This window comes from Onychostoma macrolepis, chromosome 25 (genome assembly GCF_012432095.1).
Source record: "Onychostoma macrolepis isolate SWU-2019 chromosome 25, ASM1243209v1, whole genome shotgun sequence".
NCBI classification, from domain to species: domain Eukaryota; kingdom Metazoa; phylum Chordata; class Actinopteri; order Cypriniformes; family Cyprinidae; genus Onychostoma; species Onychostoma macrolepis.
This window is the reverse complement of record NC_081179.1, coordinates 2,726,933-2,754,931: the sequence shown is the minus strand read 5'-3', so window position 1 is coordinate 2,754,931 and position 27,999 is coordinate 2,726,933. Positions and strand designations below refer to the sequence as shown.

The 27,999-nt window shown below is 36.3% G+C and overlaps 2 protein-coding genes across 3 annotated transcripts in view; one reads left to right on the top strand and one right to left on the bottom strand.

Moving 5' to 3' along the window:
• The window catches only part of fbln1 (fibulin 1), a 90,508-nt gene extending 76,819 nt beyond the window's left edge, over positions 1-13,689 (bottom strand). Inside the window, exon 1 of the mRNA XM_058766451.1 lies at positions 13,610-13,689. The gene's annotated coding sequence lies outside the window, so the exon portion shown is untranslated. The remainder of the gene's footprint in view (positions 1-13,609) is intronic.
• On the top strand, positions 15-26,347 carry slc6a13 (solute carrier family 6 member 13). 2 transcript variants are annotated; one of them, XM_058766452.1, is made up of 15 exons: positions 15-392; positions 7,304-7,504; positions 13,590-13,724; positions 14,281-14,421; positions 14,575-14,662; positions 14,820-14,952; positions 15,764-15,898; positions 18,784-18,887; positions 20,148-20,272; positions 22,063-22,175; positions 23,134-23,271; positions 23,374-23,476; positions 23,680-23,780; positions 24,316-24,486; positions 25,241-26,347. In XM_058766452.1, the coding sequence occupies exons 1-15, from the start codon at positions 386-388 to the stop codon at positions 25,403-25,405; spliced, it is 1,860 nt and encodes a 619-aa protein (XP_058622435.1). In that variant the 5' UTR covers positions 15-385; the 3' UTR covers positions 25,406-26,347. The 2 variants fall into 2 exon arrangements, with proteins under 2 accessions (XP_058622435.1, XP_058622436.1); XM_058766453.1 differs by lacking the exon at positions 15-392 and adding an exon at positions 6,177-7,020.
• The last annotated feature ends 1,652 nt before the right edge of the window (positions 26,348-27,999 follow it).

The following is a 27,999-nucleotide window of genomic DNA, read 5'->3' as shown; positions in this document are numbered from 1 at the left end:
TATCCCATGAGCCTCTCTGGAGATTCATTCTGAGCCCCGTTTATTCAGCTCCTGAGAGGCTGGTGTGATCAGGGTGGTCTTTTGAGACGGAGCCAGAATGTTTCCTTTCTCTGGTGCCCTTCAGCTGAGAGAAAAAAAAACTGCTTCACAGGCTGAACGAGCGCTGGGTGACGGCGTTATGCAATCCGCCGGTGCCCCGCTGAAGCCTCACGCTCTCAGTGTTTTGTGAATGGGAGCGAGAGGGAGGTGCAGGGGGGAGGAGTTGGACTTGGACCATCCAGGGCTGACTGACGGGTTCCACGAAACCAGAAAACCTCCACATTAAAGAGCAAAACCTGAGAATATACAGGACACTTGACACTGCCGGCTGCCTTGCAACGTCCTAATGAAAGGTGAGTTTTCTCCTGCTATTTCATGCTCCTTCTTGCCTATTCAATGTAATGCATTCATGTGTGTGCATGACTTTTCTTAGGTAAATGCAGCTCTATAAGTACATGTTTGTGTAATCAAAACCAGTTTGTACTGTCACAAATATTATTTTCACCTTCAACACAATTTTCACTTCTTTCCCTTTCTAAATAATTCTAAAGAAAAAAAACATGCAAATGCTAGATTCATCTTATTTAATGTGATTTCATGACAGTGTGGCTCTGACTGCAGCATTGGCATATACTATGACAGTTTTCTACATTTTAGAGTAAAGGTAAAGTCTACCAAAGACTCTAAACTAACACAAATGATAGCATAGGAAAGAAGTAATGAGCAAAACACGTGACACAAATAAAAACTCTTGTATTTGAGCTTCTTTTTTTGTCCAGATTCCAGCTTTGCTCATTCCTGCATGTTTTTAAATACTATTGAAGGAAGAATATGTGTGATGAGATTGATGCTTTTCGTTCACTAAAATATTTGTTTTATAAATACATTTGTATGCATGCAGAATTTACAATACTGTTCAAAGGTTTGGGTCAGTAAGATGTTTTTTTAATAAGATATTCATACTTTTATTCATTAAGGATGCATTTAATTGATAAAAAGTGACAGAAAAGATATTTATAATATTACAAAACGATTACAAATAAATTCTGTTATTTTGAACCTTCTATTCATGAAAGAATCTTAAAAAATAAAATGTATCACGGTTCCCACAAAATATGTTTTCAACATTTCTAATAATCAAAAATGTTTTTTGAGCAGCGAATCAGCATATTAGAAAGATTTCTGAAGAATCACGTGACACTGAAGACTGGAGTAATAATGCTGAAAATGTAGCTTTGATCACAGGACTAAATTACATTTGAACATATATTCACATAGAAAATTTTAATTGTAAAAATATTTTACGATATTACTGTTTTTACAGCATTTTTGATCAAATAAACACAGCTTTAGTAAGCAGAAGGGTCTCCTTTCAAAAACGTTAGAAAATCTTACCAATTCCAAACTTTTGAATAGTATTTATATTTGTCTACAATTATAATTACAACCGTTTGATCATAATGTTTTACGATCATAAGAAACAACTTTTGAAGATTACTAAAGAGAAGAACCAATTGCCTGCAAAGCAACTTTATTAGTTCTAAATGTGCAATTAACTCTTTTTGCTTTGTCTAAAAAACGTGGTCAGAATGAATGCAAACTCCACGCATGAAGAATTTCAGTGCTTCATGCATCTACACGATTCTGTCACGTGTGATACAGTGTGTAGATGTTTTCAACTATACGGTTCGTTCCTCTGGGATTTTTCCACTAGCATGTTCAGATTCCCAAACACCATTGCAACATGTGTTATTCTGCTGTATGATTGAACAAGAAGCCGCAAAGTCACAAAATAAACTCATTATTTCAATTTGTCGATCATTAATCAAAATCCTGACAGCTGCACCTATGAAATAAATGTTTGCGAATCAGTTCAATAGCTACGAATCCAAATAATGAGCTGCCAAGCTGAAGGTCCTAAGTGACACACGAGTGTGACTTATGGACGCTCCTGTGGAGTTTGGCCCCACATTGACTGTGCTGTAATATGTGGTTTTAGATTATTTGATGATCTTTCTGCCTGTACGTTCCAGCTTTATATGAGCAAGTTTTACTGAGATTTACTGAGCAGGTAGAGATTCTGGCAAACAGCAACTTTTGGCGAGATGCCATTTCTATTTGTCCTGCAAGTATCTACCTGCATCGAGAGCTTTTCTATTTCTGTCATTTCTCATCCTCCAAATAGTAATTTGATGTCACAGTTGGCCCAGAGGACATGTTTGCTGTTTCATATCTAATGAGACATTTTTAGACATTTTTGAGATCTCCTATGAAACTCTAGAGAGATATTTGTGAGATTAGCAGGGTCTTTTTCTTAGGAGAAACAATTGAGATGCAGGAGAGGCTTCAGATGGTCAGTTCGCATCTATTTGGTGTCTAAAAAAGTTACTATTTTCTCATGGTATATTTGTTTGAGACATTTTTGAGACATTCTTTTCTTATCTTCGAGAACGTTGAGCACAGTTTGAGATATTTTAGATCTTTTTGAAATTAGAGACGAGAGAAACATCTGAGAAGCAGGAGAATTGAGCAGGTCAGTTTGCTTTCCATTGGTGTCTAGAAGAAACAGTTGAGATAATGAGATCTATGTGCAATTACTCTTTTCTTTTGGTATTTTTGAGGAATCTGAGGATTGCTTGAGACATCTTTGAGATCTCTTTTGAAACGATTTGTGAGATTAACAGGGTTTCTTTTCTCGTTAGAAACATCTGAAAAACAGTAGATCTAAGGAGGTCAGTTTGCATCTCATTGGTGTCTAGGAGAAACAGCTGAGATATTAAAGAGGTCTTTGTGGAATTCTTGGAATCTCTGTGAAATTTGAGAACTTTTTGAGACATCTTTGAGATCTCTTTTGAAACGATTTGTGAGATTAGCAGGTTTCTTCCCCTCAGGAAAAACATCTGAGAAGCAGGAGACTTCAGCAGGTCAGTTTGCGTCTCATTGGTGTTTAGGAGAAACAGTTGAGACATTAAAGAGATCCATATGCAGTTACTCTCTTCTCCTCATTGTGAGGCATAATTTGGTATCTCTGATAAATCTGAGCAGAGTTTGAGACATTTTGAGATCTATTTTGAAACTCAGGGAATTATATACAGTATGTGAGATTAGGAGGGTTTTTGTTCTCAGGAGAAACATCTAAGCAGGAGACCTCAGCAGGTCAGTTTGAGTCTCATTGGTGTCTAGGAGTAACACTTGAGATATTAAAGAGATCTATGTGCAGTTCCTCTTTTCTTTTTTGTATCTCTGATAAATCTGAGCAAAGTTTGAGACATTTTGAGATCTATTTTGAAACTCGGAAATTATATATGTGAGATTAGCAGGGTTATTTTTCCCTCAGTAGAAACATCTGAGAAGTTGGAGACTTAAGCAGGTGACTTTGCATCTCACTGGTGTCTATAGGAGAAACAGTTGAGATAATAAGGAGATCTATACACAGTTCTTCTTTTCTTTTGGTATCTTTGAGGAATCTGAGGACAGTTTGAGACATTTTGAAACTCTTTTGAAACTCCAGACATGATATTTTAGATTTTCTCTGGAAAAACTTCTGAGAAGCAGGGGACTTTAGCTACTCCATTTGCTCTCCCTGTAAGCTCATATATGAGAAACAGTTGAGATATTAAAGAGATCTATGTGCCGCTCTTCTTGACTTTGGTACCTTTGGGAAATTTGAGCATGGTTTGGGACATTTTTGAGATCTACTCTGAATGTATTAATGAGGTATTATGTTTTTTTTTTTCTTTTTTTTTTTCTAGTGAAAACTGTCTGAGAAGCAGGAGACTTAAGCAGAAAATATCTTTGGTATTAATGATGAATAATTGAGATACTAAAGAGATCCACATGCAGTTTTTTTTCTAGCATAATTCCTTGACTTTTAAATGTAGAGTTGGGTATAGGCAGATCTGAGCAGTTTGAGATGCTTTTAAGATCTATTCTGAGAAGCAAGAGACTTAAGAAGAAACTCCATTTGCTCTCCATCTAATATTACTGGTGTCTGGGAGAAACGACACCATAATAATGATATCTCTTTTGTCATTTTTCGTTCCTGCGGGCAAACAGCACACAGAAGCTCAGCTCTATAGGACTAACGTGTGATCTCATCTCTGGCCTTGTGAAAACTGCAGTAAACTGTGATCAAACCGCCTCGCTCTGAGGTCATCTTCCAAACAAATGGCCTTCCAACCCAGAAGTCTGTTCTACCTCATGCTGCCAGCTCTTCATTCCTTCAGGTGTCTTGTTAATGCAAAAGTCTATTTTTACCAGGCTGGTAATGCTTTTCACTGACAACTGTGACAGTAGAGGCGCTGCGCTGTTTCTGCACAAGAGAAAGAGCATTTTCTCAAGGCCTCTGGCTCTGCGGGACATCCACTATGCTTGTTATTTGAAACCTCAAGTATGTGGAACAGACGTCTGTCCCTGGAGGGACGGAGACAGGGAGACCTCTGAACTCTGGACCCCTGGAGCCTTGAAGCAGGTTTTGCTTCAGGACTCAGTGACCCAACACAGTTGTTTAGGGTACAAAATTCTGTGAAAGTTTGCTTAAAATCAAACCCCGAAATTAGGGCTGGGAAAATAAATCGATGCATCGCGAATCGAGAAATGATTCTGCATCGATTCTGAAATTTTCTGAAATGGGATCGTGATGCATCGTTTCTAACATATTTGCATCAGTAAAAAATTATTTTCCATTGCATCATACTGCATTGAATCGCATTGGGTTGAATCGAATCGAAATCGGATCGCATTTCATCATAATATGGGTGAATTGTATCGCATCAGTAGCTGCTTCACATGCATCTTTAATGTATTGTATCGTTGGCTATGCATCGAGATGCGTATCAGATTCCAGAATTGATTCCAGAGAGAATTGCGATGCGTTCAGAATCCATCCATGAATCGCAATGCATCGATTTATAATCACAGCCCTAACTGAAATGCATTTACTAAAAAAATAATAAATCCCTTATTTTCTTTAAAAAAAAATGTTTTTTTTTGCGAATTATGGGATTTTTTTGTTTTCAAAATTTGCCGTTTCATCACTAGTTTCTGATGCGATACTTCAAAATGAACATTAAAACAGGGTGATGGAAACAGCTAGTGAGGCGATTAACTCTTTCCCTGCCATTGACGGAATTTTCCATCTTTCTGTGGTTTTACTGTTTTATGGTGCACTGTTTTAAGGTGCTATTACACTTTTTCTGAAAGAGTACTGAATCTCCGGATTGAAACCTTGTGAAGAAGAAGCAGAAACAAGCGATCACGTATGTAATGTAAGCAGATGCATATGAAAAATAATGCAACCATCAAGCATTAAACAGCATGTAAATAAAAAATGCTGGCGCGAGTCGCGTGACTGACAACTTTTTAAAAAAACACTGGTCGAAAAAGAGTTAAATGATGACCGAATTGTTATTTTTTGCTGAACAATTCCTTTAATGTCTTTGATTTGGTCTTGATTGTAACGGGGCCACTGAAAGCATAGATGAGTCCGACCCGTTAATTCTGGCTGACAGATATGAACACAGTGAGTGAGTCTTTTGTTTCGCACACAGAGAGAGTCTTTTCCCACAATGCTCGTGTGATCTGTCACTGTCATGGCATACAGCAGACGTGATGTCGTCACCAGTAATGCACTAGAACAGGGACGACTCTAGTTCTGTCATCATTTTGTCATTACTAACCTTCAAGTGAAAAACATTTGCAGTTCTGAGTGCCTGTTGTTTATAGTGTGTTGCTATGTGGATGCTAAGGTGGCCTGAGTGTTTTTTAACATGTTGCTATGCAGTTTTAAGCATTCAACAGTAAGTGTTGCTACGCAGTTGCCAAGAAGTCCAAAGTGTTTTAACATGTTTTAACATTTTTTTTTTAACATGTTGCTACACTAAGTGTTTCATTGCATATTGCTATGCAGTTGCTAGGGCATTGCTATGTGGTTGCTAAAGTAGCCTGAGTGGTAACGTTGCTACAGTAAACAGCTGCAAAAGCAGTTAGTGTGTTTTTAGAGTGCTGCTATACAGTTAATAACATGTTGCTATGCAGTTGCTATGTGGTTGCTAAGGTGTTCTGAGTGTTTTTAATATGTTTCTACAGTAAGTGTTTTATTGCATATTGCAATGCAGTTGCTAGGGCGTTGCTATGTGGTTGCTAAGGTAGTCTGAGTGTCAACATGTTGCTATACAGTTGCAAAAACAGTCATTGTGTTTTAGTGTTGCTATGTAGTTGCTAGTGTGTTGCTATGTGGTTGCTAAGGCAGCCTGCGTGTTTTTAACATGTTGCTATCCAGTTGCTAGGGCATTGTTGTGTGGTTTCTAAGGTGCTTTGAGCGTTTATAACATATTGCTTGGCAGTTGCTAGAATGTCGCTGCATGTTGTTTTTTAACATGTTGCCATGCAGTTACAAAAGCATTCTATGTGTTTTTATTGTGTTGCTTTGCAGTTGTTATTTAACCTGTTATGTGGTTGAAAAATGTGGTTGTGTGTGTGTGTGTGTGTGTGTGTGTGTGAGTGAGTGCACGTGTTGCTATGCAGTTGCAAAGGAGCTCAGAGAACATGTTTTGTTTCATGTTTGTTAGGGTATTTTAGGTTCTGACCAATGGTAACTTAGGTGTTTTCAGCTTGTTTTTTGAATGTTGCTATGTGGTTGTTGTGGTGTTCTGATTGTTTATTGTGCATTTATAAAAATTTTTGCATGTTGCCATGGTGAAACTAAGATGTTCTGAGTGTTTTTTAAGTTTAGTGAAGTACATCAGCCCTTTATATCCCTGTGAGTTTTTCACATGCTGTTTTTGCCGTCTGTTTTGTATAAATAATACAGATCAATTGTGTGTGGCTTATAAATGCGACAGTTACAAACGTCATGACAAAATATGCAGTAATATTCCAGGAATTGAGTCCCACCGCATTCACACAAACATACAGTCATCTGCTGGCTTTTGTTCAGACTGGTTTACGAGCTGCATTTATGAAAGGATCTGGTCTGAATAGGTGTGTTCAGGTTTCATATCTTCTCTTTTTTACGAGAAAAAAAAAACTTAATTCTGTTTCAATGTGAATGAAAACACTGTTTGTTTCTCTAGCTGTCTTTTGATTGGGAGACTTTCATTTAAAATATTTAATTAAATTAATTACACAGTACATTGATTAATTAACCAAAATAGCCACATAGGATTCAACGCATTATAATTTTGTAATTAACGGCATTAACTAACAGTGAGTTCTACTCTTGACCGAACAGCAGTCATCAGATTTATCTTTTGTTTTCAAACAGGAGAGAAAGAGATCACGACCAAGATGGACCCGTCTAACGGGCTGAACCGGCCGCTGGAGATTGTCCCGCACGCGGAGGTGAAGTTGAAGGACAGAGGACAGTGGAGCAACAAGCTGGAGTTTGTCCTGTCGGTGGCCGGAGAGATCATTGGACTGGGAAACGTGTGGCGCTTCCCGTATCTCTGCTACAAGAACGGTGGAGGTGAGGAGATGCAGAGGTATCATGGTATATACCGTGATACTGACCATTGTACATGTCCAAAACATGATATTACTATGATACCGTGTTCAAAAAGCCATGTTATACCATGGTTCATCTCCTAAAAACATGGTATTACAATGGTAAATCACAGTTTAACATAATATTACCATTAACATGTCCATAAACCTCAATTACAAAAATGCACCAAAAAGTACCATAGTGCTACCATGGTATTCTGGAAAATGAATTGGTACATGAACTGGTACCGTGGTATATAAAACGTAACATTGTAATATCATTTGATGCCATTACTGTCCCATGATACTTGGCCCAAGAAAACATGGTATAACTGTAACATGTCCAAAAAACATGCAATTTACCATGTTACATATCAGAAAACTAAGTATTATCATGGTACATGTCCAAAATGCATGGGATTACCATGATGCATGTGCAAAATATGGTATTACCATGCTACATGTCTAAAAAACAAGGTTTTATCATGATGCATGTACAAAACATAGTATGACCATGGTGCATGTACAAAAAATAGGGTATTGCATGGTACGTCTAAAAAAAAACAAAAAAAAAACAAAGTATTATCATGGTACATGTTCAAAAAATCTAATATTACCATGGTGCATGGCATTACCATAGTACATGTTCCAGCAATACAGTATTACCAGAGTAAATGTCCAAAAAAAACATGGTATATGTCAAAAAAACAGTATTAGTATGGTATATGCTCAAAAATATACAATTTCCTTAGTTTATGTAAAAAAAAATGGTATTACCATGGTATATGGTAATATACAAGGTTTTATCATGGTGCATGTCCAAAAAATATAATATTATCATAGTACATGTACAGCGGGGGGAAAAATTATTTGATCCCCTGCTGATTTTGAATGTTTGCCCACTGACAAAGAAATGATCGGTCCATAATTTTAATATAGGTTTATTTGAACAGTGAGAGACAGAATAACAACAAAAAATCCAGAAAAACTAATTTAAAAAAAGTTATAAATTGATTTGCATTTTAATGAGTGAAATAAGTATTTGACCCCTTCGCAAAACATGACTTAGTACTTGGTGGCAAAACCCTTGTTGGCAATCACAGAGGTCAGACGTTTCTTGTAGTTGGCCGCAAGGTTTGCACACATCTCAGGAGAGATTTTGTCCCACTCCTCTTTGCAGATCCTCTCCAAGTCATTAAGGTTTCGAGGCTGATGTTTGGCAACTCGAACCTTCAGCTCCCTCCACAGATTTTCTATGGGATTAAGGTCTGAAGACTGGCTCTAGGCCACTCCAGGACCTTAATGTATTTCTTCTTGAGCCGCTCCTTTGTTGCCTTGGCCGTGTGTTTTGGGTCATTGTCATGCTGTACCCATCCACGACCCATTTTCATTGCCCTGGCTGGCTTCAATGTCCTGGCCCTGACGGTACATGAGCCCGTCCATCGTCCCTTTGATGCGGTGCAGTTGTCCCCTTAGCAGAAAAACACCCCCAAAGCATAATGTTTCCACCTCCATGTTTGACGGTGGGGATGGTATTCTTGGGGTCGTAGGCAGCATTCCTCCTCCTCCAAACACGGCGAGTTGAGTTGATGCCAAAGAGCTGGATTTTGGTCTCATCTGACCACAACACTTTCACCCAGTTCTCCTCTGAATCATTGGCAAGATTCAGACGGGCTGTACATGTGCTTTCTTGAGCAGGCGGACCTTGCGGGCGCTGCAGGATTTCAGTCCTTCACGGCGTGGTGTGTTACCAATTGTTTTCTTGGTGACTATGGTCCCAGCTGCCTTGAGATCATCGACAAGATCCTCCCGTGTAGTTCTGGGCTGATTCCTCACTGTTCTCATGATCATTGAAACTCCACGAGGTGAGATCTTGCATGGAGCCCCGGTCCGAGGGAGATTGACAGTTATTTTGTGTTTCTTCCATATGCTAATAATCACACCAACTGTTGTCACCTTCTCACCAAGCTGCTTGGCGATGGTCTTGTGGCCCATTCCAGCATTGTGTAGGTCTACAGTCTTGTCCCTGGCATCCTTGGACAGCTCTTTGGCCATGGTGGAGAGTTTGGAATCTGATTGATTGATTGCTTCTGTGGGCAGGTGTCTTTTATACAGGTAACAAACTGAGATTAGGAGCACACCCTTTAAGAGAGTGCTCCTAATCTCAGCTCATTACCTGTATAAAGGAAAGGAAAGGACGTGACGTGTGGCCAAGTATGGTGTCCCATTCTTGGAATTTGAGCTCTGCATTTAACCCATCCAAGTGCACACACACAGCAGTGAGTAGTGAACAAACACGCACACACACACTGTGAACACACACCCGGAGCAGTGGGCAGCCAAGTTGGGGGTTCAGTGCCTTGCTCAAGGGTCTCACCTCAGTCGTGGTATTGAGGGTGGAGAGAGCGCTGATTATTCACTCCCCCCACCTACAATCCCTGCCGGACCTGACACTCAAACCCGCGATCTTCGGGTTACAAGTCCGACTCTCTATCCATTAGGCCACGACTGCCCCCCTGAGAGCCACCTGGCAGCCATAAATCCTGCTGATTGATAGGGGATCAAATACTTATTTCACTCATTAAAATGCAAATCAATTTATAACTTTTTTTAAATGAGTTTTCCTGGATGTTTTTGTTGTTATTCTGTCTCTCACTGTTCAAAAACTGTAAACCTACCATTAAAATTATAGACTGATCATTTCTTTGTCAGTGGGCAAACGTACAAAATCAGCAGGGGATCAAATATTTTTTTTTCCCCACTGTACGACAGCATGGCTTTACCATGGCACATGTCCCAAAAATATGGTATTACCAGAGTAAATGTCCAAAAAACATGGTATATATCATAAGCATGATCATGGTACATTTCCAAATGCATGGGATTACCATGGTACATGTACAAAAACATGGCATGACCACGGTGCATGTCCAAAAAATAGGGTATTACCATGGTACAGTTATTTTTGCGCCTGACCTTACTGAATATGCATTTGTAGGAGTTTCCCTTCCAGATGCAAAATTTATGGGAGGAGAGTATTCAAATGAATCACGCAACGCAATTTACTAACCCTTGCACTCCTCAAATTACTGGTATTTGCACCATTAAAGTCTTAAAGCAGGCGGTAATTTGCGCTGCTCTTGGTAGATTGCGCTGGTCATTATGGAAATGAGATATTGCGTCTGTGTTTTTTAATGTGCACCTTGTCAGTAAATCACCCGCAGAATTTTCCCCTCCCATCAGCGCTTTTATGGAATTGCGCTCTAACGCTAATTTGCCCTGTTTAGTAAATCTGGCCCTAAATGTCCAAAAAAGTATTAGTATGGTACAAGCCCAAAAATATACAATTTCCTTAGTTTATGTTAAAAAAAAAAAACTGGCATTACCATTGTACATGTCCAAAAAAATTGTACACTAAGTGTTATCATGGAACATGTCCAAATGCATGGGACTACCATGGTACAAATTCAACATATGGTATTGTCATAGTACATGTCTAAAAAACGTTTTATTATGATACATGTACAAAAACATGGCATGAGCATGTGCATGTCCGAAAAATAGGGTATTAACATGGTACGTCTAGAAGAACCCAAAGTATTATCATGGTACATGTTCAAAAAATGTGATATTACCATGATACTTGTACAAAGCATGACATTATCATGGTACATGTCCCAACAATATGGTATTACCAGAGTAAATGTCCAAAAAACATGGTATATGTCCAAAAAACACAGTATTAGTACACTGTAAAAAAAAATTATGGTAAAAAACCGACAGCTGTGGTTGCCGGAATTCTACCGTAAAAAAATATGCGGTAGCAACATTTTAGGTTTTACGGTTTTAACTTAAACTTACAGTTAAATACCGTAATTTCATTAACTGATATAATGTTAATATACCAACCTATTGAAGTACTGAAATCTGTTTTGCACCTTTGAAATACACTGATAACCACCAAATGCAGGTGATGATGAGAGAGTCACATGATGAACCAAAGCCCATCACAAGCAGCTTTTAAATAATAACATGTATAGAAGGTGCACAGAGTCATTCACACAAACACTAAACACCATCATGGTGAGACTCATTAAACTGAAATATGCAATAAACATTAATTTAACAACATTAGATAATAAACTAATAAACAAACATAACTGATAAGAAAAAAACTAAGAAGAAACCTAGTTATTTCAAAGAAAAAACATCAAATTCAAACAAAATTTGAAATGCAACGCAGGGAATTCTGGGAACGTCAATTTACGTTTTTTCCCTGTAAATTTTACATTCTTTTCACTTTCACAAGCGGTATTTCACTGTAAAATTGTCTGAAATGTCTTTTACAGTTTTTCATCGTATATATTAGGGAAACTTACTGTTAACCATTTAACAGGTTTTTACTGTAGCTTTTTCACAGTTTTTTACCGTTAAAATCACGGTCATTTTTTACAGTATATGGTACATGCTCAAAAATATACATTTCCTTAGTATATGTTCAAAAAATATGGCATTACCATAGTACATGTAAAAAAAAAACAAAGTATGATCATGGTACATGTCCAAACAGATTAAATCAGTTAAAGTGTCATTAAAAGGTTTGTCTCAGCAGTTCATGTATGGTAACGTGCCACCGTCGGCTCTCATGACTCACACTACAGAAGTTTAGCAGGGAAAGCAGTGAGTCAACATCAGTCCAGTGCTAGTGCAGGTACTTGACGTCAGACCAGCCCTCGCTCTCGAGTCCCAGCACAAAGAGCAGACTCATTAACACACAGCTAGTTAACATCCCTGCGGGGGAAAGAGTGTTCGTTCAGTCACCTGATTGACAAACGTGAACGGAGAATGCGGGACGTGTCTGGACACATTCTCTCACGGAGGGCTGCGCTCGAGTTCATTCAGATCCACAGCTGGCTGTGAGCAGGTTATTTAATGGTTATTTAATAAGTTTAGAGCAGGATTTTCCAAACTATTAGATGCCACATATGCCAAATACGATCATCCTCATGTGAGGGATCTCCCATCCAAAAATTTAAAAGGCAATTATATATTTTCATATATAAAGACCCAATTAACACTGTGAACATTTTATATTATAAATATTTGTGAAATATTTAAATTCTGTCATTAGATCATCGCATTTTTTTCTACTCACCAAGTTATTGTTGGATGTATTATTTATTTAAATCAAATTTTAATTTATTTTAGTACATATATTTAATACATTTATTATTTATTTACTTATTCATTTATCAAATATATTTATTTATTATTTAAATCATTTTTCATTTTAATCTCTTTTTTTTTTTTTTGATCTTTTTCTGTGGTTACATTACAAAAGAAATGTTTTTTTCTACTCACAATTGTACTGTTAATTTATTATTTATTTTAATCAGTTTATCAATGTATCATTCATTTAAATCTATTTTTATTTATTTATTTACAATTATTTTTAATTACACTTACTAATTAATGAATTTAAATTAGTTTTTTTTTTTTTTTCAAATCAACTATATAAATTTAATTCTTTATTTGTTTTAGTCCATATTTATTTATTTTGAAATTATTTTAATGTAATCAAGTTTATTTATTTATATAGTTATTTGTTGGTTTAATCTTATTTTTTTTTAACATTGTTAAAGCACTCCCTTGTGGCCCCCCATGGGGTCTCCGGACCCCAGTTTGTAAACCGTTGGTTTAGAGGATCCAACTGGGCAGCGAAAGTTGAGGATTTGATAAGATCGACACAGATCCCGAATGTGTTTAGCGTTTGCCAGGTGTTTGTGAAACTGACCCATTGATTCAGCAATTGGCCTTATGAAAGCGTTACCAGTTCAGAAGGTGAAAGGTCACAGCTGTTGTTTGATCAACCCATAGCGTGTGTCCATACAGAGACGTTTGGGCCTTTGGAAACATTTCTTACGTTTGCTGAAGTCTGCAGCTTCTCAGATGTTTCTCCTGAGAAAGAGACCTCAGTAATCTCACACGTTTCTTCCCGAGTGTTTCAAACTGTGCTCAAATTCTTCTTCTGGAGAAACTGTGTGATTTACGTCTTTATCCTCTACCAGGTGCATTTTTCATTCCCTACCTGATCTTCCTCTTCACCTGCGGTATTCCCGTGTTTTTCCTGGAGATTTCTCTGGGTCAGTACACCAGCGAGGGAGGAATCACATGCTGGAGGAAGATCAGCCCGCTGTTTGAAGGTGAAGCAACAAGATGTTGGTTCCTTAGATCATTAAATGTGTAGCATGAGGAACTGCAAACCATTTCAATGTGACATGACCAGTTTATTTGCTGTATAAATGCACAGGAACCATCTGTAGAGCAGAGAGGGTACAAAATTGATTTGTTCTTTAAAACAATAAAGGCATAAATCCCATGATTAGATACACTGATTTTTCCAAGCTGTAAATAAAACAAAGATTTTCCAATTCAAAATTTCATGTTTAATTCAGTGTAATTTTGGTTAGTTGCCAAGGCAACATGTCTAAATTTTAAGATTAATTAAACATTTTCAGTTAAAATGTTAAAATTTTAGTTTGACCAAATTTCCATTTTTAATTTTTTAATTTTTAAAAACAACAGATTTCTGTTCTATTAAAAAAATGAATGAATAAATAAATAAATACAATTGTGGTAATCATGAAGTGACATTATTTGGACCTTTTCTACAGCCTGATGAGAAGCGAAATATATGTCATTCCATTTTCTCAGTTTTGACACAAACTGTGGTGTTATTGGATCTGTCTTTAACTGCAGGTATCGGTTACGCCACTCAGGTTATCGTGGCTCTGCTCAACTTCTACTATATAATAGTCTTGGCCTGGGGAATATTTTACCTGTCCTACTCGTTCTCCTGGAACCTGCCGTGGTCCTCCTGCAACAACACCTGGAACACAGGTGAGGTTAACGTCAATTCAGTCCACGAACCTGTAGCTTTATGTGGTTATGATTAGTATTATAGTTTAAACATCTCTTCTGCATTATCATTGGTGCATTAGGCTCAATAGTTTTTACTGTCTATATAATGCAGAGATTCCTGTTGTTTTTCAGATACCTGCATGGAATTCCAAAGACGAAATGAATCCATTGACCAAAGTTACCTTGAAAACGCAACATCGCCTGTAATTGAGTTCTGGGAGTGAGTTTCACTATATCTTCCAGTCAGTTTTCTGCATTTTTTTGTTGCTCGAAATAAACCCCTACATTTATGCCACATTATCCTGAAACTTCTCCAACTAACCAAGTGCACGTGGTTTGAAGGCTGCAGCTGATGTGTCATTTCTGTCTCTCTGTAGACGCAGGGTTTTGCGGATCTCGTCTGGGATTGAGGAGATAGGAACGCTGCACTGGGATCTGGTCCTCTGTCTATTGTTGGCCTGGGTTCTCTGCTATTTCTGCATCTGGAAAGGTGTCAAATCCACCGGCAAGGTGCGTGAGTTAAGACCTGTTGATTTCTTTCTAGTTTCAGTTCATTAAAATTATTCAGCAGATTCAAGTAACACTTTCAAAAAGTGTTTCAAAAAAATTTAATGAAAAAATATTTTAATTAATTACTATTTTATAATATTATAATTTTCACATTTGTGACCCAGGACCACAAAACCAGCCATAAGTCATTTTTTTGAAATTGAGACGCATCCTCTGAAAGCTGAATAAATAAGCTTTCCATTGTTGTATGGTTTGGACAATATTTGGCCGAGATACAACTATTTGAAAATCTGGAATCTGAGGGTGCAAAAAAATCTAAATATTGAGAAAATCGCCTTTAAAGTTGTCCAAATGAAGTTCTAAGTTTTGATGTATTTACAGCAGGAAATTTACAAAATATCTTCATGGAACATGATCTTTACTTAATATCCTCATGATTTTTGTCATAAAATAAAAATGGATAATTTTGACCCATACAATGTATTGTTGGCTATTGCTACAAATATACCTGTGCTACTCATGACTGCTTTTGTGCTCCAAGGTCACATTTTTCAAATATGTTTAAATCATTTTTTTTTTCTTTTTATATTTTATTATTTCATATATCTTTCGATATTTTTGAATAGATATTGTATACATTTTTGTGTTTGTCTTCAGTCTTATTAAAGTTGTTTAAAATAAATTTGTTTAAAGTTTTGTAATAAATATTAAATTAAGTATTACATTTTGTGTACATTTTATTTGCTGTCATGATAAACATCCAAACATATGTTATCCTTTAGCTTCACACTGTTTTCCTGTCACTCAACAGGTGGTGTACTTCACTGCGACCTTCCCGTATGTGATGCTGTTGATTTTACTGGTCAGAGGGGTCACACTGCCTGGAGCGTCCCGCGGGATCCAGTTCTATCTTTATCCTGACTTGGGACGGTTAGCGGATCCGCAGGTATCATAATTAGCTTTTCATCTACTGAAATTCTGACTTAAAAATTCTTCTTGCCGTGAGTAGCAAAAATCTGATTGGTTTTAGTCTAGGATTTTGTTTCGGTAATTCCTCTGGACACTAGCAAACTGTTTTCTCTTAAACACGCCGTGTGTCGAGTCGGTCGAAAGGTCACGTGATTTGTCTACCCAGGTGCTTTAGTCAAGGCCCGGAGCAGGATGCCCAGCAGGGATACATTGTTTTCTGTACTTCTTTGATAGCGTCCATCTGTGCGTTTGACCTTTGATCCGACTTTCACATCTGTGTCACTAGAAGAGCCCACAAACCCACGTGATATCTGAGAACAGGCCACGGCACGGCCACCCAGATGCATCCCAGCATTCCTTAACATCAGAACAGCTTAAAACCTCTTCTGGTAAATCTCTGTCTAGCGACAAAAGCATTTTTGGTTGGATTTTAGAGATAGCATTGCTTGTGTTCACATGGTTTCATCTTAGGAGTATTAAAGTGAGGCCAGTTCAAAAAAAAATCGAATGGGTTTACATGAACAGTTACTCGAAGTTTGGCATTTTTGGTAGGATTTGAGAGAGAACATTGGTTGTGTTGATGTTATTTCATCTTAGCAGTATAAAAATGAGGCCAATTCAATAAAATCTTAGGGTTTAGGCAAACAGTTAGACGAAGTTTGAGATCTTTGGTTAGATTTGAGAAATGCCATTGGTTGGGTTGACATTGAGTATAAAAATGAGGCCAGTTCAACTAAATCATATGGGTTTTGCAAACAGCCAGACCAAGTTTGGCAAATAAGATTGGATTTAATAGAAATCATTGGCTATGTTGACTTTTTTCAACTTAGAAGTATAAAACTGAGGCCTATTCAACAAAATCTTATGGGTTTAACAAACAGGTAGACATTTGCCATTTTGGTTGTATTTCAGAGATAACATTGGCTGTGTTGACGCTTCATCTTAGGAGTATATAAATGAGGGCAATTCAACAAAATATAATGGGTTTACATGAACCGTTAGACAAAGTTTGGCATTTTTGGTTATATTTGAGAAATGGCATTGGTTGTGTTGATGTTGTTTCATCTTAGAAGTTTCTAAATGAGGCCAATTCAACAAAATCTTAAGGGTTTACATGAACAGACAGACAAAGTTTGGCATTTTTGGTTGGATTTGAGCAATAGCGATTGCTGTTTTTTTTTTATCTCTTGAACAAAGCCAAAACATTCAGATAGCAAGGTAAACAGTTTGACAAGATTGGTCAAATGAGTGATCCAAGACTCCAAAAACTTGAGAATCAGGGAACAGTTTAAAGCAACATAAATTGACATTAATAACCCATTTTAATTCTTTAAAGGTTAGATTTGTGAGATAATGGCTGCTGTTTTGACATCTCTTGGTCTTAAATGTATACAAAAGAGGCCAAAATAAATGAAAAGCAAAGAGTTGTCCAAGGTTAATTGGTGATCTAAGACTTCCAAAACTTGAGTATCATGGGTTAAATTGTTAAGAGGTGTTCATAAGCCATTTTAATTCTGTAAAGTGTTGTAGGGTATTCAACAATATTTCATGTTAACTTCAACCTCAAAGAAAGAAGCATAATTAGTCTCTTTTTGGTCAATATGGACATTTTGGTTGGATTTGAGAGATAACCATTGCTGTGTTGATGTCATTTCATCTCAGAAGTATAAAATGAGGCCAATTCAACAAAATATTGTGGGTTTATGTGAGCAGCCATATAAAGTTGGTGGCTCCAAAAACTTGAGCATCATGGGTCAGATTCTTTAAAATCAACGTGAATCGACATTCATAACTCATTTAATTCTGCAAGGGTTGATTTTGATTTTGGTCTTTGATGTGAAAAAATGAGCCCAAAATTCATAAACCCTTCAGCAAGAAAAGTAAATGGTCGGTCAAAGTTAGTCAAAACAGTGATCTAAGGTTTGAAAAATGTAAGCATCATGGGTCAAATCTCACATCTTTCTTGGACATCAGTGGTGTTTCTAGCACAGTTCTAGACCTCAGGTGATAAATGTGAGGTTTTAAGGGAAGTGTGAGGAATTTTCCCAATGGAAAAACACAGTTTCTTCTTCACGTAGTCCTGGCTACAGAAATAAAGTAATAGAACACATGATTTTCACTTGCTAGAAGACAAAACAGTGAAGGACACGAGCATTATCTAGAGACCAATCACTCTTTTGAGAAGTAAGCAGTAGTTTTTATTAGACAGAGGTCCTGTACAGCGTAGGTGTGTCACGCTTTAGCATTTTGTGTCATAAATGCTTTAATACATCCACATCACCTGTGGCAGCACATGAATGACCTGACTTGTGAAAGACAGAAGACACTGTGATTCAAGATAGAGCGTTTGATAACAAAAGGCTGATAGGAAAACTACTGTCAGCATGTTTTTTTCCCAGACCATGTCTAAACACGTTTCAGGCATTTAAGATTAATAAACAAGAGGTTACACAAGCTCTAGGAATCCTATGACAGCTCTAGTCACTCATCGTGTCCATTCAAGCTTATTACCTGAAGCCAAATTAGTTAGTTAAAGCTGCTAAAGACGTCACAGGTAATACCGGTCACTCAATATTTGACACGGTCTGCTGTAGTGTACATTGTGTTTGTGATATTTGATATCATGGAGGTTAAATAATCATAAATAACCAACACAGCTAATAAAACAAATGAAATTGAAATGATATCATATGAATATAGAGCACAAATGTGATTTTAAACAACTTTTAAAAACAGTAAGAAATGGATGAAAGGAAAGCAAGGAAAGGAAATTTATTTTCTCTATTTTATTTGACTGCACATCAGTATATTACAACTGTGATGGTATTTTAAAAGCCAAAATGTCTCTTTTTCTGGTTTCAGGTGTGGATGGACGCAGGCACGCAGATCTTTTTCTCGTACGCCATATGTTTAGGTTGCCTCACCGCACTCGGAAGTTACAATAAATACAACAACAACTGCTACAGGTGAGAAAATGTTGAAAAAACATCAGCATCCATGAGATATACTGTGAAATGTGTCTTTACACATTGTAAATCGTCTTGGCCTCAGATGAGCACTTAAAGAGTTACTCCACCCCAAAATGAAAATTTTGTCATTAATCACTTACCCCCATGTCGTTCCAAACCCATAAAAGCTTAGTTCGTCCTTGGAACACAATTTAAGATATTTTGGATGAAAACCGGGAGTTTTGTGACTGTCCCATTGACTGCCAAGTAAATAACACGGTCAAGGCACAGAAAAGTATAAAAAACATCGCCAAAATAGTCCATCTGCCATTTTGAATTTTATGAAGCGACGAGAACACTTTTTGTATGCAAAGAAAATAAAAATAACGACATTTATTCAACAATAATTTATCAAATTTAATCAAATTTATTTGTCTCCTCTCTGTCTCTCTGTGTCAGCATAGCGCATAAATGCAGTATTTTAAAGTATTGGGACGCCCCCTTCTTTAGAACAGAAAAAGGCACTTCCAAAACTGTGGCAACACAGATGGAAACATAATTCATGTATTTAAAAATTGTATTTCCATCTCTGTTGCAACAGTTTTGGAAGTGTCTAATATGACTGTACCCATATGTACAAGTCATTGGTGTTTGGTGATGAGTTGTTGGCTCAAGGTCTGCATTTAAACTCACACCAGAGGTGTTCAGCTGGGATTAGTCAAGTTCTTCCACACTGACTGAATCAATAATTTTTTTTTTTTACTTTGCCTTATACATTGTCATGTTAGAATAGAAAAGAGTCCTGTCCAAACTGTTGTACTGCATGTGTATATATATATATATATATATATATATATAATTATTATTATTTTTTTTTTAAAGAACCGGTTCTGAATAAGAGCCAGTTTTTGGTACTGTGGAAAATATGTTATGTAGAATTTATTTGTTATTTTTTTCACAAGTCCCTCATCAGACTGTGTGTTATGACAGAATGAAGGAAGCAAAGAAAGGAAACTTGTTTTTCTCGTTGTTTCTCGTTGCTCCTCTGAATTTCATTCTATTGCCACATGCCATTGTTTTAATTTAGACTAAACATCTGAGATTCTCATTTTCCAGCCAGCAAGTACATGAAGTCCTAAACTTCAGAAATATTTAGCGCTGTAATTCATCAGGACCATGTGGTTTCACCCTTTGAAATCCAATCACTTCAAACTGATTTCATCTTTGCAGGCACTTTTTCATAACATAAGCTTTTTCTTCGTGTTTGTCTGTTTTTAGGGATTCTTTGGCCCTGTGTTTCCTGAACAGCGGAACCAGTTTTGTCGCTGGTTTTGCCATCTTCTCGATTCTCGGCTTCATGTCTTATGAACAGAACGTCCCAATTTCAGAAGTGGCCGAGTCTGGTGGGTGCAGCTTTACCAATCACCGAATTTAATAGTAACCAAAATATATAAAAAATAAGATACAAATTATATATATATATTTATATATATATATATATATATATATATATATATAAAACATAATATATAAATAAAAGTATGTTTATGTATATGTGCATGTTAATTTTGTTTTTTAAAGGGGACCTATTATGCAAAAATCACTTTTATAAGGTGTTTGAAAACAACCAGCCTATAATGTTTAAAATCCACCCACTCATTTTTAAAGGAAATATCCCAGAAAAAAACGGTAAAGTCCCCTATATGTTCAGGGATCAATACCAATGCTTCGTGCACGAACGCAAGCTTCAGACAAAGTAAGTATCACGCGTCATATTTTGTTTTCCAAATTGCCTTTCTGAAAGAGCTTCTTGGCACTCTGTAAGGCTAATTGCTAGAGCTACCATTATCTCTGCCTGTTTTCACTGATGCTGCCTTAGCGTGCTTCCAGAATGATCGTAAATAGAAATGTGGTAGTTAAAAATTGCATATGAAAGCAATATGAAGTTGACCGCTTGAATTTGTCGAGCTCATAATCACAAGTGGGACTTATAAAGTTTGTGATAGCATGCAGAGGCACCATGAGACCAGCTATGTCGTTATTTTTATCGCGCGGTGAGATAAAACCGAGTACGTTTTCTGTGAAGATAACAGGCTTGTACTAATAGTGGAATGTTTATTTGTATGCCGGAGCTTGAGCTCTTGAAGCTCCGCCCTCTTCTGAAAGGGGGCCGGGAGCACCAGCTCATTTGCATTTAAAGGGACAAACACAAAAACGGCGTGTTTTGGCTCATACCCTAAAAGTGGTTATTTTAACAAGCTATAAAAAATGATCTGTTGGGTATTTTGAGCTAAAACTTTACATGTACACTCTGGGAACATCAAAGACTTATTTTACGTCTTGTAAAAAGGGGCATAATAAGTCACCTTTAAATTATGTAATTATATTAATTATAAAAAGTAATTTGTTGTATATACAAATTAATGCCAATGCAAAATTAGCAAGGTTACTATACTTGCAAGTTTAATATTTTAAATAAAAAGTATAATTGTACACAGTTTTATCAAATATAATTTTTTTTGTTATATATATATATATATATATATATATATACACACACACATAAACACATGATTTATGTAATTATTTTTACACACATAGCCTATACATTGCAATTTTTTATATAAATAAATATATATTCCTTTCAGCTGATTGTGCACTAAACTGATTTTAGCTGATTTTGTAAACAAAAACAAATATTATTGGAATACATATTATTTTAGTCTTTCTACTTCAAAATTTCATGTTTTATTCAATGTGTTACTTGCCAGTGTTTCTACACCATTTTTTTTTTTTTTTTTCAGTGTAGTAAACCATAAAATTTTCCAGTCGGGTATTTTTAGATAATTGACCTTTAGCTCACAAACACACTGTAATCTCTGTCCCAGTGCACACATTTGTCTGGGGTTAAGTTTGTTTGTAAATGACCCTTTTTTTCTTTTAATATGTCAAGGTCTGTTTAATTAGTTTTGTCCTGTAAAATGTCAGAGGGTTCATTTTTCAGACAGTGCACTTGTTTTTGAGCTCCATATGATGAATATTTACCTTCTTCAACCAAACAAATAACACATTTAAGAGAATTTGTAAAAAATAAAATAAAATAAAATAAAAAATATGGCACACATTTTCTAGTTTCTACTTTCTTCACATTTTCTAATGCTGCTATTGTGTTTTTCTGCATGGTCTCTTTCAGGTCCTGGTTTGGCATTCATTGCATATCCGCGGGCAGTGTCCATGATGCCCATCTCTCCGCTGTGGGCCTGTTTCTTTTTCATCATGATTGTACTGCTGGGGTTGGACAGTCAGGTATGAATCTTCACTGTTTTTTGTGCTTCATAGTTCATTTACAGGGCCCTATGATTTCTTTGAAAAAAAAAAAAATTACTGTATAACATCGAATGGCACAAAATTTGGCAATGACATTATGACAGATAGTTATAGTTATATAATATATAGTCATATTACTAATAGTAATAATAAAGAACTATTCAGCAATGTCACATTTATTCTTCATTGTTTTAATTTCAACAGTAAACCTCTGTTGTGCAACACTCCGCTTAATAAAAAAAAAGGTATTTTTATATATAAATATATATTTAATTACATTTTAAAAGATTAATTAAATTGTTGATATTTTATGCCTTCATTTCATTACAAATATAATAATTTATTAAATAATTTATTAATTTATTTGATAATACATTTTTATTACATCATGAATCCAGAAAAATTAAAACAGACAACACAGAATTTCTGAAAGAAATGTTATTAAATTATTAGTGTTAATGTATTCAGTTGGTTGCACATGCTTTTTTATTACTAAAATTTAATTAAACCGTTAAAATAGAATGAGGAAAACTTAAAATGGAAATCACAGAATTTGGGAAAAATAAAACTGAATTTGGTTTAATAGGGCTCTAAAAATGTAATTTCTGTTAAACTTTTAATAAATTGTTAAATTGTATAGATTTTATGATTTAAATTAGACATGCTTTTGCTAAAATGACATTTAACCATTAAAACCAAATCCCAAATCAATTAAAATGCCAAAAAGCGAGAAAAAAAAAAACAGAATTTGGGACAAAATAAAATGTAATACATAGGGCCCTACATGTTAACATTTTATTTTGTGCATAATCCTGAATCATAACTTTGAAAATGTTTGCGTACAGTGTAATATTAAGCCCAAACTGACAAATAATTACTCAAGTGGCTGGTAAAAATCAATGAGCCAGAAGAAACGCAGTTTGTTCATCTGCTCTAGTTCGTGTGTGTGGAGAGTCTGGTCACGGCTATGGTGGACATGTACCCGACTTTCTTCCGCCAGAAGAACCGCAGAGAGCTGCTCATCCTCGTCGTGGCCATCGTGTCCTTCCTCGTGGGTCTCATTATGCTCACAGAGGTACTGGACCAACCCATCTGACTCTGATCATTTTATCAATTGATTTATAAATTTGATTTAGATAACTGGCAGATTTATAAATGCTCTCTGTCTGTCTGTCAGGGTGGAATGTATGTCTTCCAGCTGTTTGATTACTATGCAGCCAGTGGGATGTGTTTGCTCTTCGTAGCTATTTTTGAGACCGTCTGCATCGCTTGGATATACGGTGAGACTCCTGTTATATTGCCATGCTGTTTAGCGCCTGTGCATTTGGTGCAGGAAGCAAGAAAATGCCCATTTTAAAATATTATCTAAAGTAAATTACATAAATTATAAAATACTTAATTGCAAGGCAATTTTGAAACAGTACTAATCTTTCATCTGTCACTTTTTTTGGTAATTTCCTTGCTTTTCTTTGTTGCTTCTCAGGTGCTAATCGGTTTTATGACAATATTGAGGACATGATTGGTTACCGTCCTGGGCCGTATTTTAAATACTGCTGGCTCTTCTTCACCCCAGCCACCTGTTTTGTGAGTCATTTACCTTCTACACTTTATTTACCTTCGAAAATGAGTAAATTTAAAGTTTTTTTGTAACCTTAAATAATTTTTCCAAGTAATTTTTTAAACCTCTTTAGATTAATTTGTTTTAAACCTCCTATAAATGTTTTAATTTTCATTCTAATATATATTTAATATATAGAATTACACACATGAATATTTAGTAAATATTGAAAAGGCAAAATATATCAAATTAAACTCAAGGGTGGTTAATCAATCAAGTAATTTAATGCATTTTAAGGCTCTAAATTACTAACTTATAGCTGACTTAAAGATTGAAATCAATTTTTCAAATCGTTTTTAAATGCCACAGAACTTTAACCTCACAGAAAATTAACCTCACAAAAGTTGCTCAAACTGTACCAGGTTCTTGGGCTTTATAGTGACATCTACTGGTGTGGATGCAGACTTTGGTTGCTGATGCATTTGTAGAAACAATTTGAATTCACTTTAGTCTTATGATCAACCTCTCTAATCTTATTTCCTCCGCTGCTTGTCTTGGCAGGGTACGTTTGCGTTCTCCCTGATCAAATACACTCCTCTGAAGTATAATAACGAGTATGTGTACCCGTGGTGGGGTTACGCTCTCGGCTGGCTGCTGGCGCTCTCCTCTATGGTTTGCATCCCGCTGTGGGTTGTTTCTAAACTGAGCACGGCCAAAGGTTCACTGAGAGAGGTGAGTGATGCTGACTCAGTCTGACGTAACAGAAGAAATAGCATGCTGAAATACTGCTCTTATCGTTTCCGCAGTATTTAGCTTGTATAACATGTGCAGTATGCATATCCTTCTTGATTCACAATTTGATTACACTGCCAAAAAATTATATTAAAAATAAAAACTATGTTAACTGCTATATATATTTAAATATTTATATCTAAAATATTATTATTATATTTTATATTAAATATTAATATTATTTAATTAAATAAAATTTTATATATATATATATATATATATATTAGTGCTGTCAATTATTTATCGCGATTAATCGCATCCAAAATAAAGTTTTTGTTTACATGATATATGTATGTGTACTGTGTTTATTTATTACGTATATATAAATACACACACATTCAGTATATATTTTGAAAATATTTATATTATATATAAATGTATTTAATATATAAACACAATATATGTTTCTTAAATATATACATGTATGTGTTTGTATTTATATATACATAATAAATAAACACAGTACACATACATATATTATGTAAACAAAAACTTTTATTTTGGATGCCATTAATCGCGATTAATCATTTGACAGCACTAATATATATATATATATATATATATATATATGGTTGTATACTACTGTAATATTTTAACAAATGCATAGAGAAAAATGCATACTATACAAAAATATGCAAACTATTAGCACTGGCTAAGTAGTGTTATTCCAAACCTCTCTGCTTTTTCTCCTCAGCGTTTCCACGAGCTCATCACACCCTCACCGGACCTCCCCAAAACCAGACGAGAGCAGGAGAAACTTCAGGCCATCTTTGCAGCCGACGGTGACACTCTTCGCCAGCGAGGCGGTCCGACCAAAGACGGGTACTTCCCTGTCGGCGAGAAGGAGTCGCACTGTTAGCCCGGCCGTCCAGTGATGGACCACTGTATGTTTCCCCGAGGGTGGTGCTTCTAAACCTTCCCATGATACCTCACACAGTACTGGCAGCCAAATAAGCATTACGACAGACACGCCAGGGTGACGCTCCACCTCTCCTCGGACTGAGAGGGGATTTGAAGAGCTTCATGCTTGTTCTCATTCACCAGAGCACACAAAAATACAGTTTGTGTCAATATTATAGACAGCAGAATGTCACAATGTAATCACTTATTTTAAACGTGATATTGGAGAGAAAGCTTAGGGTTAGCTAGTGTTACTTCCGATTTATATGTCTTAACTAAGCCACAAAAGTGTAGACCCATGCATGGTCAAATTTCATTGGATATGCATTATGGGCAAGACTCTACAGGCAAAAACATTTTTTATGCACTGGTCAATTTTGAGATTTTGGGCGATATGGCTTTCCATAATATGTTTCTGATTAATGGAAAGAAAATATCTAAAATACACTGAAGTTTTTACTACACTTTATCTATTTGCATCTGAGGATTTAAATTACAATATATTTTTTGAGGCCATTTTCTCAAAATGAGATTTTTCTTCACTTACACTAAGTAGCACGTACTTACACCGAACTTAACAGTTTTACTCATATTTATATTCTGTTAAATTTGTGCACATTTAATTATATTATGCCTCACTTGCATATTTTAGCATAACATTTTAGAAAAATTGTTATCCCCCCCCCCCATTTATATATATATATATATACACAAAGTCAGGTCCGGAAGTATTTGGACACTGACTGAGTTTTTGCTCTTTTGCCTTTAAACACCCCAACGATGGATTTGAAATAAAACAATCAAGATGTGATTGAAATGCAGACTTTAAGCTTTAATTCATGGGGTGGTACAAATATAATACATATAACATAAAATGCTTAGGAATTACAACCATTTTTATACCCCCATTTTCAGGGGCTCAAATGTTATTGGACAAATACATGTAATCATAAATAAAATTCATTTTTTTTTAAATATTTTGTTGAGAATCCTTAGCAGGCAATGACTGCCTTAAGTCTGGAGCTCATGGACGTCAGTAGAGACTGGGTTTCCTCCTTTGTGATGCTTTGCCAGGCCTTTACTGCGGCTGACTTCAGTTGTTGTTTATTTGTGGGTCTTTCTGTCTTTAGTTTTGTCTTCAGCGAGTGAAATGCGGGTTGAGATCAGGAGATTGATTACACTCTTTTACTTTCAAAAACTACTGGGTTGCTTTTGCTGTATGTTTTGGGTCATTGTCCATTTCTACTATGAAGCGCCGCCCAATCAACTTGACTCTGGTCAGAGAGTATATCTCCATACACTTCAGAATTGATCCGGCTGCTTCTGTCTTCTGTCTTATCTTCACTAAACACCAGTAACCCAGAGCCACTGAAGCCATGCAGCTCATGATCACACTGCTCCATGCTTCACAGATGATGTTGTGTGCTTTGGATCATGAGCTGTTCCAAGCCTTCTCCAGACTTTCTTGTTGATCTTAATTCCAGCCGTCCAAAGCATGCTTTTCCAGAAGTCGTCTGGCTTTTTTAGATGTTTTTTGGCAAAGTCTAATCAAGCCTTGTTTGCACCGTGTGGTGAACCCTCTGTATTTGCTCTGGTGAAGTCTTCTCTTGATTGTAGACTTTGACAGTGACATGTCTGCCTCCTGGAGAGTCTTCTTCTCTTGCCTGGATGTTGTGAAAGGGTTTTTCTTCACCATGGAGAGGATTCTCCCATCATCCACCACTGTTGTCCTCCGTGGACGTCCAGGCCTTTTTATGTGTCTGAGCTCACCAGTGCGGTCTTTTTTTCTCAGAATGAACCAAACTGTTGATTTGGCCGCTCCTAATGGTCCTGCAATCTCTCTCTGATGGATTTGTTTTGTTTTTGAAGCCTGACTATCGTCTGTTTCTCTTGTATGAAGAGATCCTTTGACCACATGATGTGGGTTCACAGCAACAGCTTCCAAATGCAAATGACACACTTAGAATCAACTCCAGACCTTTTACCTGCTTAATTGATGTAGAAATAACGAAGGAATAGCCCACATCTGTTCATGAAATGGCTTTCGAGTCAATTGACCAATTACTTGGTCCCTTGAAAAGGGGAGGTATATATTAAAGAGCTGTAGTTCCTTAACGTTTCCTCTAATTGTGATGATACCCTCAAATTAAAGCTCAGAGTGTGCACTTTAAGCTCATATTCATAACTGTAACTTGAATATGTTTTGGTCCGCAGCTAAAATAGTAAAAAAAATAAAGTGCCTGTGTCCAAATATGGACCTGACTGTATATATTTGATTCACCTAGGGTGTCTGGCCTTAAATGAAATATGCTCTGATTTGCATGAGTTTTTGCTTTCAGTGTGGATTTTGTGTTATTTTGTGCTTCTAGGGTATAAAATTCTGCTCTCAGTAATATTGACCCAAAAGTTGAACTCCTACGGTCTAAACCTGGCCAAATGTTATCATTAGATTCAGAAAGGTTGAAGTGAAACAGGAAGATTCTCTGTAATACACCCAAAGCCTCTTTGATCTTAAAATGATGGAGTGAAGGGTTGGATCTGCATACGCTGTTT

Bases quoted from the DNA above. Each gene is read 5' to 3' on its own strand.
- slc6a13 (XM_058766452.1), top strand. The intron at 13,725-14,280 runs GTGAAGCAACAA...CTTTAACTGCAG, and splicing joins GATCAGCCCGCTGTTTGAAG to GTATCGGTTACGCCACTCAG. The intron at 22,176-23,133 runs GTATGAATCTTC...CATCTGCTCTAG, and splicing joins TGCTGGGGTTGGACAGTCAG to TTCGTGTGTGTGGAGAGTCT.